The 11881-nt window shown below is 37.8% G+C and overlaps 1 protein-coding gene across 1 annotated transcript in view; it reads right to left on the reverse strand.

Annotated features, from left to right (window-relative positions):
* fkbp1b (FKBP prolyl isomerase 1B) overlaps positions 1–11881 on the reverse strand; it is a 30211-nt gene extending 18330 nt beyond the window's left edge. Inside the window, exons 1-2 of the mRNA XM_060853628.1 lie at positions 11707–11881; positions 11060–11107 (exon numbers count right to left, since the gene is read on the reverse strand). Of these exons, the coding sequence (XP_060709611.1) occupies positions 11060–11107; positions 11707–11743 (85 nt within the window). The 5' untranslated portion in view covers positions 11744–11881. The remainder of the gene's footprint in view (positions 1–11059; positions 11108–11706) is intronic.

The raw sequence follows: 11881 nt of genomic DNA on the forward strand, positions 1-11881 counted from the left end.
GTGCAGTCTTTTGTCCTTCAGGCTTAGAGTCGTACACACCCTTTAGTCCAACCCATACATGCCAACCAGTTATCCTAAATAAATACAAGCACCATCCTCTGCATGAAAAAGTTGCCCCTTAGATCCCTTCTATATCTTTGTCCTCGCATTTTAAACCCATGACTCTTCTATCCCAGGGAAAAGACCTTGTCTATTTACCCTATCCATACACTAAAACTGCATGAATTCATGTAAACTTCATGTAAAACTCTTATCTCACTTTTTAGCTTAGAATCAATCTAAACATCATGGCATAGACAGAACACGGCGGGGGGTAACACCTTCAACATATTGTCCAGCTATCACCCATTGTTAACAGTTAACTGGAGAGTGCAACTTTTTAAAAAAAAGGCTTTGTGACTTACAGATGAAAGAAGTGAAACTATCATGGCATTCAAACAAACAGATGAAAGACTCAACAGACAATTTTTCAAATGTATAATTTCAGTTACGTCACACTGCAAATTTTTGCTATAAATTCTGTGTATTAGGATTGAGCCCTCCACTATCATCTGATGAAGTAGTGATGCTCTGAAAGCTAGTACGCTTCCAATTAAACCTGTTGGACTATAACCTGGTGTTGTGTGATTTTTAACCTGCTTACCCCTCATGATTTAGTAAACCTCTATTCGGTCACCCCTCAGCCTCCGATGCTCAAAAAACAGCCCCAGCATATTTAGCCACTTCCTATACTTCAAACACTCCAACCTCGGCAACATCCTTATAATTCTTTTCTGAACCCTTTCAGGTTTCACAACATCTATCCTATAGGGAGACCAGAATTGCATGCAATATTTCAACAGTGGCCTAACCAAGTCCTGTACAGCTACAACATGACCTCCCAACTCCTTAGACTAAATGCACTGAACAATAAAGGCAAGCATGCCAAAAACCTTCTTCACTATCTGATCTACCAGCATCTTCACTTTCAAGAGACTGTGAACCCAATGCTTCTGGGAGATTTGAAGATTTGTGCATATTTGAAAAATTGTTGGACCAAGTGCCCATTTTAAAAAATGTGACATTAAACAATTCATGCTTTCCTTTTCACAAGGAAAGGTTTAATTTCTCTTCCCCTTGCAGTCTAATACCAAACAGGAGAAAGACCTTGGAAAGGCAAACCTCTATTTGAAATTGTCAGATCTGGCAAGCCAAATTGGTTGAAAGACCTATTTGCGCAAAACAACAACTGTTTGTACGCAACACATTACTGATAATAAGCAAACACTTCACGATATTTTTTTCCTTCTATATTTCTTACTTGCCATATCAGTATTTATAAAACAGTAAGAAATCACTTCAGGGGATCACACAGTTAAGGGAAATTATGAAAATGAACAGATTTCGTTTACACAGTGAAGAAAATATAGGCCTGTGAGACTCCATGTTAAAACACATTATATTGTTCAGTAGTTGATTCTCACATTACACCAGACATCAAATTAATGATACTGGAAGAGGCCAATTTTGACTAATTACGTTAGTAAACTGCAGCTTCTGGGAAAAAAATACTGACTTGCCACATAGCATGGCGAAGGGAAATAGAGGTAATTAAACATATATAGCAGCAAAAATAAAAAGGTACTTTGGACTGTAGTGTGCATCTGAAAGACTTCCACAGTCACACCTATAATTTATCATTTAAATAAAAGTACCAGTTCTTATACTTAGAAGAAAGGCAAGAAAAGAAAGGAAATTATCTTCATTCAGTAAATACATAGCTTTCCAAATATCTTTCCAAATGAATGCAAGTACTAAAAGCATTCCATACGTTGGAAAATGAGAAGGGTAACAACACTGTTCTTTGTACAGCAGGTTTAATGCACCTTTATAGTATAAATGCTCGAATGTTCCAAGGTACTGTCATTAAAATAACGGATTTGATTTTGCTAAAATCAACCTTGTAGTGAAACAGTGAGATGAGCTGCAAAATAATGGCAAACCCAGGTGGCCCAACGCAAATCACTTCCTTCCACTTGCTTCTGGTCTTGGGGGTTACGAGCATTCAGTTCCCCTTTTTGTACCATTTTCAAACAGCAACTGCAGATGAATGGGCAAAGTACCTAAATCTGATAATGGGCTCATTTTTAAGTCAAATGAGGCAACTTGGTTGAATTTAATTCATTTGGTGGCTGATTACTCAAAATGTTCACTTTATATTCCTTTCTGCATGATTTGAGCCATTTACTTTATAAATCGGTTAACAGCAGCATTTAAATGGTCATAAAGGGAATATTTTATAAAAGCACACAAACCAGTACCATACCAAAGAATGGCATTTACAAGAAAATTTCAATTTAACCTAATGCTGTAATAAGCTGAAGATCTGAAGTGATGGAACAGTTCAAATAATAACTGAAAAACTGTTACCAATGAAAATTAGAGATGAGCCTCTATTGCTTACAGATGAAGAAGTGATTCAACTGTTTTTATTACAGAGTCATTCTTACAAAGAAGATATTACTAATCAAATACTAACTATTCAATAAAGTGTTCTAAGTAACAATCATGGAAGCGGATAACTAACAAAGTGATCCAATCAGATGAATAACTGCATAATTTATTAATTAGCTGCATTATTAATCATACGAAATCTTGATCAGGGACTTGTGGCACGGTGACAATGTCCTTACTGCTAAATGAGGAGGCCTGAGTTCAAGTCCCACTATCTCAAGAGTGTGCAGGAACATCTCTGAACAAGCAAATTAGAAAATATCCATAAAGCGTGAATCAAAATCTCAGTTTCAAAAGGAAGCGAGAATCTGATGCCAGACAGTTAATGAACAAGCTTGGTAAAAATCCAATATGCAAATCAAGATCATAGCTGTACTAAACTATTCTAGGACGCTAAACCAAGGTCAGGCATATATCTGAATGAGAACTACAGATTATACTTTACAAGTTGCATTCTGCATGTCAAAATCTGATATTATACTAGGGAATGGTTAATTTTGACTATTTTTGATTATAGTCAGACAGAACAATGTAAATTTTTTGAATCCAAATAGGGCAAAAAAAACATTTAAAAGGAGAGGTAGCCGTCACACAGAACAGAAAGTCACAACACTGATTACTGCTGTAGTCAAGATAGTAAGCTCACGATTTTTCTTGGAATCCATGTTACAACAAGTCCCAGGGGAGATGTGGAATGATTACACATTTTCTATTCTTGATGGCTATCCATTGATTGTCACTTGTCCAAAATCCCTGAGGCTCACACATGAGAAACAACCACTTTGATGAGGCACCACTTTTCAACTAGCAATGTGATACCGGATTCTGTACTTCCAAAATTGAACAGGTCAGACAAAAATATATTAAAACATTAGCAACAAAAAGAATTAATAACTGCTTTGCCCAATAGTTTATGGATATCTTCAACTGGAGTAGAATTATAATTGTATTTAGGGTAGAATAGAGTAATGGCTAGATTATTGAACTAGCTGTAGCGAGTTTTACAGCATGGAAGCAGACTCTTCTGACCAACTCGTCCACCCCGACCAGGTATCGGAAACTGATCTAGTCCTAGTTTCCAGCATTTGGCCCACATCCTTTTAAAGCCTTTCTACTCATATATCCATCCAGACGAACTTTAAATGTTGTAATTGCACCTACCTCCACCACCTCCTCTGCCAGCGTATTTCACAAGGGCACCACACACTGTGTGAAGAGATTGCCCCTCAGTCCCTTTTAAATCTTACCCCTCTCTCCTTAAACCTACACCCTTTAGTTTTGGGCTCACCTACCCTGTGAAGACTTTGGCGTACTTGTACAATCTGGAAGTAATAAAGGAGATGATAGTCGGTTTGGTTTCAAAATGATGAGTATGGACTGTGAGCAAGCATCACCACAGTGTAATGGCATCACTGCTACATTATTTCCTGACCATATATCATAAACTGCACCATCAGTCACGCATGTCCTCAATCAGGTCAACATTTATCACCAATCCAAATCAATCCAAAGTTTTCCCAACACATAAATATGTTGCTCCTTCAATTAATGGTTAATTGATGGAGACTGCATTAATTCAGAGCAACAAGAAAGACCGATTACAAACAAGGAATTCTGATTTGTAACAAAACAATTCACCATTTCACAAGGATACTGATAAACATGGAAGCGATATTACAGATCAATCAAATCACTCCCCACGGTAATGACGAGCTGCAACTTCACCTGGTGCCTTTATAACTTTGTCAAGAAAACCGGTAGGGTGAACAATTTGACAGGTAGTATAGATATATCTGAACACCTGCAATAACAATCCAAAAACCTGAGCTCAAATACAACATTATTTGGGAAATACAAATTCCATTAAGTAATTTTGAAGTAAAAATGCTAGTGTCGGTAATGATGTTTGTGAAATTGTTTGTAAAAGTTAAAAATCACAACACCAGGTAATAGTCCAACAGGTTTATTTGTAAGCACTAGCTTTCAGAGCGCTGCTCCTTCATCAGGTGGTTGTGGAGTAGAGGATCGTAAGATACAGAATTTATAGCAAAAGCTTAGTGTGATGTAACTGAAATTATATCTTGAAAAAGACCTGGATTATTTGTTAAGTCTCTCATCTTTGAGAATGACCACGTTGGTTTCAGTTCTTTCACATGTATATTGCAGAACATTTAAAGTTACATTCTCAAGTGAACTTTTAACGATTGGTGCTATGTCGGCCCAGGCAATGCACTGAAGGTGTGAGCTGCGCTGAGAACTGTCTATGCCAAAAGGGTCAGACCAATTCTAATCTAAAAAATGGATTTGCAGAATCTTACAAGGATTCATGTTGTTTTTGAGCAAAGTAAAATGCAGAATATGCAGAATTACATTTTACTTTTAAGATTAGAATCAGTCTGGCCCTTGTGGCACAGACAGTCTCACACAGCGCAACTCACACTGTCTATGCATTGCCTGGGCCAACATAACACCAATCGTTAAAAAGTTCACTTGAGAATGTAACTTTAAATGTTCTGCAATTTACATGTGAAAGAACTGAGACCAACATGGTCATTCTAAAAGATGAGAGACTTAACAAATAATCCAGGTCTTTTCCCAAGATATAATTTCAGTTACATCACACTAAGCCTTCGCTATAAATTCTGTGTCTTACAATCTTATACTCCACAGCCACCTGATGATGGAGCAGCGCTCCGAAAGCTAGTGCTTCCAAATATACCTGTTGGACTATAACCTGGTGTTGTATGATTTTTAACTTTGTACACCCCAGTCGAACACTGGCATTTCCAAATCATGTTTGTTAAAGGTAATTCACAGAAGAAAATGTGCCTTCGTTAACTGGCCTGGCCTACACACGACCCCAGATTAACCCATAGTAATATGGTAACAACTGAAATGGCTTGGAAAGCTATACAATTTCATTAAAAGTAAGTGATGCAGCAGCCCAACTTCAAGGGCAATTAGGAATGGACATAAAGTGGTAGTCTGCCCAGAGGTTAACACATCATGAATATAAGAAAACAAATTCCACAATAGGAAACCATTCTAATCAATACTCCAACTGTTACTAGTATTATTTGGTTGAAGTTTGGTTGAAAGCGAATAATTTATAAAGCGGAGTCCCTTTATTTCCCACATCATCTCATTATTTTAACTTCTATGGGAAAGAGATTAGGTTAATTTTTACTGCAGTGCATCTTTAGTGCCAAGTACAACTGCTGAATGAGTGGGCGTGCAGGATTAAGCATGTGACATAGTAGAACTAACTTAGTTAATAATTATCCTCTACTTTATTCAAGATTATTTGAATCCAAATGCAATAAAATCAGAAAAAAAAAACTGAAGCTCCATGCATCAGTGCACCTTGCTATATTGTACTGAATCAACTTTTCCATAAAATTTAGCATGAGTTGTTCAACTTAGATGGACTTCTGAAACAAAGAGGTAGGGACAGAGGAAATGTTCCCTTCAAAAAGAAAGGATGTTTAAGTGCAATGCAACCTGGTCTCACTGTACCAACTTTATTACACAGTGGAAAATGTAAGGCATTGTATCAAAAGCAATCTGGAGTCACAGAGATGTACAGCACGGAAATAGAACCTTCAGTTCAACTTGTCCATGCCAACCAAATATCCCAACCCGATCTAGTCTCACCTGCCAACATCCGGCCCATATCCCTCCAAACCCTGCCTATTCATATACCCTTCCAATGTTGCAACTGTACGAGCCACCACTTCTCTGGCAGCTCATTCCATACACGCACCACCCTCTGCACATAAAAGCTGTCCCTTAGGTCTCTTTTATATCTTTCCCTTCTCACCCTAAAAAACTTATGCCCTCTAGTTCTGGACTCCCCCACTCCAGGGAAAAGACTTTGTCTATTTAGCCTATTCATGCCCCTCATGATTTTATAAACCTCTAAAAACAGGTCAACCCTCAGCCTCTGAAGCTCCAGGGAAAACAGCCCCAGCCTATTCAACTGCTCCCTATAGCTCAAATCCTCCAACCCTGGCAACATACTTGCAAATCTTTTCTGAACTCTTTCACATTTCACAACATCTTTCCAATAGGAAGGAGACCAGAAATGCACGCAATATTCCAACAGTAGCCTAACCAATGTCCTGTACAGCTGCAACATGACCTCCCAACTCCTGTACTCAATACTCTGACCAATAAAAGAAAGCATACCAAATGTCTTCCTCACTATCCTATCTACCTACGACTCCACTTTCAAGGAGCTATGAACCTGCACTCCAAAGTCGCTTTGTTCCGCAACACTGCTCATTAAGTGTATAAGTCCTGCTAGGATTTGCTTTCCCAAAATGTATCACCTCTCATTTATCTAAATTAAACTCCATCTGCTACTCCACAGCCCATTGGCCCATCTGATCAAGATCCCGTTGTAATCTGAGGTAACCTTCTTTGCTGTCCAATATACCTCCAATTTTGGTGTCATCTACAAACTTACTAACTGTACCTCTTATGCTCACATCCAAATCATTTATAAATGACAAAACGTAGTGGACCCAGCACCGATCCTTGTGGCACTCCACTAGTCACAGGCCTCCAGTTTGAAAAACAATCCTCCACCACCACCCTGTCTTCTACCTTTGAGCCATCTAATGTTATTTAAACAAACAGTCCCAAATAAGCACATCAATATAGAGTGCTCCAACAACATGTAACCTGTAAAATACTGCAATTCATAACAGATTCTTCAGTACACATTTTTCAATTCTAATGTCTGGCCACTTATCTCAAAATAAATTACCGCAAGAGAAAAAAAAAGTTAGACGTGGACAGTGCAGATAAAAGGCAGCATTGATTGTCCATGTCCAATTATTTTGAGATGGCAGTGGTGAGCTGCCATACTGCACTGTGGCAGCCACATTGTGACAGTACAACCAGAAGGGAGGAAGTTTTACAATATTTGTTCAGAGAATGCTTCATTTGGTAGAAGATGACATTAGGGAAATTAAAATTAAATTAAAGACAACAAAAGAAAAGAGCTAAAACAATTCAGAAAGAAAAAATATAAAAGAAAATCAATTAAAACAATATGGATTTGCCGTAAAAGAAACTCATGAAAACAATAAGAATGAGAATACGAATAAAGCAAATCAGTAAAAAATGTATCAAAACGTGGAAAAACCAGGACAAAACAGTTTCTTTAAATTTAGGGCATTTGATACTCATTATATTTTAGAATACTTTCAAAAAATGGAAGGTTTTAAATGTTGAACCTAACACTGGAAGACGTGCATAACAGAGCTCAGTTACAAGACCATCAACCCTTTACTGTTGTGTGTTGGGAACAATTTCAGATAATATCTGAAAGCTGGTCACCTGTTTGACCTCTTGATTAGACTACTGTATTAGTACCATATAATGACTTTAAACATTACATATTGCTGTTGTTTTAAGTCTGTAAACATGTCCTAAACTTGAACTAAGGAGGATATGTTCTAAATCCTGAGACAAATAATCAAAAGCAACAAAACGGGCAAAGTATTATTTTTTTTGACTGGTATGGTTTTGCTCACTTTCTGAAGCTGGTGCCACACAGTCAGCCCCAATCCATAATCATGTCGGCCCTTATAACCAAAACACGGACAAAAAGACAGCAGAGTTTGATCTGCACACGCAGTTTAAGCAGATGCCATTAAAAAAAATAATGAAATACCTGGTTGAATTTTCTTGTCTCATGGCACAGAGTCTAAGAGACTGATGCTAAAAACCTGATTTTCAGACAGAACTTCCAAACAGTCCCCTATACCATGTAAGCTATTGTGTAGCAATAAAACAATGCTTTACAAAACAAGACCAGTGTACGATGAAAGCACTGGTTTCTGTTTTCTGATTTCTCCATAGGCTCCTGGACTCAGATAATAGATACCGAGCCCAGCCAGTCTGATGGCAAGAATGACGTATATTGTATCACAAGCAAGATGTCACACTGCATTGGTCAGTGTATTCAACTGGCCAACGGGGAAGCCAATAAATAAAACAGTCAAAAACAAGCGTGCCTTTGCTGCCACTTCACCTTCAGGACAGCAACTCATTTCAGGAAAAATATATATCTCAACAGTTAGACTGACTAACAAAAGGTTCAGACTTAACATATAGAACATTTCTGATCTCATATTCCCAATCTCCACTGAAACAGAGTTAACCATAGAGCAATAGTTACAGAAGGACCAGACAATAATATATCAGGAACCAGTGAGCAAACTTTAAGGATGCTAAAGAAATAATGCACTAATAGTTTAATAGTACATGGAGGTTGGGGGAGTGAGGAGTTATTGACACCCATTTTTCAAGTAGATGTATTTGAGTTAGAATAACAGCTCAAGAATTATTGCTTTGCCACATGAATGGGTAAGGGAGAAGAACCATCAGCCAAGACGCCAAAATGCTGATTTCTTGTAGGAAAGCTTCAAATGGAACTGAGTCAGATATAGCTAATATTTAATGGAGACATGACAGAGCTAAAACTAATTCTACTCTCATCAGGCAATTTCACACAGCAGCAAGGATCAGCACCAGTAAAATTTCAGAACTACGTTTGATTAAAAAGATTGACATCATTGCCAAAAAAAAAGTAATAATTACAATCTGACCAATGTAGCCATAAAGAACCAAAATATTACCAGTTCTGGGGATTTCTAGTTCTGGAGATCACTGCTTTGCATGGATCTTGGAGCTGGTAAGAAATTTAGAGGGAAGCAGGTGGTGAGTTACCTTATTGAACTATCGCAGTCTATGTGCTGTAAGTAGACCCTCAATTCCATTATGGAGGGAGCTCCAGAACTTTGACCCAATGACACTAAAGGAACTGCAATATATTTCCAAGTCAGAACGGTCAGTGGTTTGGAGCGAAACGCACAGGTAGCAAGAATCCCAAGTGCACAGAAGCACAACTAAATTTTAACCATCTAAAACTGTACAATGTAATAAGAAAATAGCAAAATGGACCTAGTGGACTGTTGGCTTGCAAGACTGCCAACATCCACTACCAATCTCATGCAGGTCCCACTAAATCAGGTAATGGTATGTCAGAACTGAAAGCAAAGTGCCAAAGAAACTCAAGTTTGGTATCATCTGTGGAGAGAGAGAGATGATGCCAGACCTGCTGAGTTTCACCAACAATTTCTATTTTTACTTCTGATCTCCAGCATCCTCTATATTTTGCTTTTATTAGGATAAGCCTTACTTTTTAAAAAAAAGTAAGTGCTTACGAAATCCCCTCAGACGAAAAACTTGATGAAATCACCAGCTGTCATCTTGAAGCAGATCCGATTTGAGATTTCGAATAATCAGTTAAACATTAGTATATCATCAGATACTGGGAGATTCTTGTGACACTTGACAGAAGAATTGCACTGCCTTTTTATCAACCTTCAAATTTTATATTAAAGAATGATCAGAACAATGGAATTTGATCAGTAGAAGACACTTTTGACCGAAGTCTTTAAAAGATTTAAGATCAAAAGGCAAAAACCGATTAAAAGAAAATGTGCATGTGAAGAAAGTAAGAGTCAGGCAAGAAAGCAATTATAAATTTTAAAGCTAATGAGAAAGGAAGAACTTACCTGGTAAGTTTATCTCTCCAAAATGAAAAAAATGCAAGGTTTTTAGTGTCTGACATCCGAGAAGCAGAATGCTATGCTTGGAGGTTTTCAATGGTCAACATATTTAAATCAAGCAGAAACACTTCATGTTACATCAGGTAGTACAACATCTACCAGGTGCATGAAACAATTGTATAATAGTCACTCAGTAAGCCATCACACCCCTGCTCTGAAAGTAATGCAATATGATAAATACTTCAGCGCAGATTTACATTTGGTTGAATAACAGGAAGTAATCATTTCAGTTTTATATGTTTTTGTACATTTATTTGTTCTATCACTGACTATTTTTCTTAGATATTTCAGGCTAATGCCAAATTAATTTGCAAAAAGAATCAGCACTTTGGGTGTCAGTGCTCACAGATTACATTTTTTTTTTAAAAGAGATCACACCAAACAGCAATTTATTTTACTTGCAACATGAGCCCTGTTTCCACCATTGAGACGCAATTATTTAAAATAAGTATACACAAGACAGTAGCATTAATAGTTTCTAATCATGTATCAGATGAAGGATACATTTAATGAGACTCCCTTTTCCTTAAAATATTTCTCCTTTGTTGCATCACCTAATGCTGGCACTACCTCCAGTTGAATGAGTGAACTACCCCGATATACAGCCAGCCATACTAAAATCAGCAACCAAGAGGTACAAAAACAGCCGAGAGCAATTTTTCCTACAATTTTCGCTTCTTCACAGAGGAAGCAGCTACCTACCTCTCAGCACTTTTGCCATGGTGTCATGGTCAAAAATCAAAAAACTGTGTGGGGGAGTGACTGCAAATTCAAGACCAGGTCTTACCATTCAAAACAGGCTCAAAAACATTGTCATAGTCACCAGCTTCAGAAAACTGCAATGCCCATTACCACACACTGGTGACATTCTTATTGAATGTATGATTCATATCAAACATATGATTCATAGTATACATTACCTATATAGTGAACAACACATGTCTGGCCCTTTTTTGGAAATGTCCTGCCTGAAAAAGAAGACATGCAATTAGTACCTTTGACATCTTTGTGTTTCTGTAAGATATGTCGCAATTCTTTGTAATAGGTCGCCCAACTAGACGTTATAGTGGTTTTGAGGTTCTAGCACAAAACCACGTTAACTTTCAGAAAAAAATGGCGTGTCCAATTAATTGCTAAAATGTTAGCTTGCTTTTTCGATTGGCTCCACGGTCTTAAATTTCACGACTTTCGTAATGAGTGCTTACCTTCAGGCTTTAAGCCTTTGGAAGATTTGATTTCTACTGCCGGAACTAAAGTTCAAACGCCTTTTTCAGGAACACGCTTTGTTGAAAATACTAACCCGCGTAATCATTTCCCCCTTAGCACGGATACCAACAGCAGCAACAATACTACTAACGAAAAGCCAGACAGAGTGAAATCATACAGTCCTTATCTCTCCTTTATAGTACAGTACTAGCCTTTACGCAGCTGTCAGCAAATGCCATTTAAAAATCCACACACACTGCATTGCTACCAAATTTGTTTAGACTACCACGACAAGGCAGATTCCTGCAATGCAAAACCCAGTTAAAAACACAATAAAGATCTGTTAGGATGGCACAATTACCGTCTCCTGGCGATATGGTCTCGATTTCAACGCCCATTCTTAAACAACAATGCTCTCAAATATATACAATATATATTCTATAGCTCTTCCGCGGAAGAAATTGCCACGCTTCCCACTGCAGCCTGCAGCAATAACAGTCCTTTGGCTGCACACCCTACGTCGCTACAGCCACGCA

Source organism: Hemiscyllium ocellatum, chromosome 3, assembly GCF_020745735.1.
Source record: "Hemiscyllium ocellatum isolate sHemOce1 chromosome 3, sHemOce1.pat.X.cur, whole genome shotgun sequence".
In the NCBI taxonomy this organism is placed as follows: Eukaryota; Metazoa; Chordata; class Chondrichthyes; order Orectolobiformes; family Hemiscylliidae; genus Hemiscyllium; species Hemiscyllium ocellatum.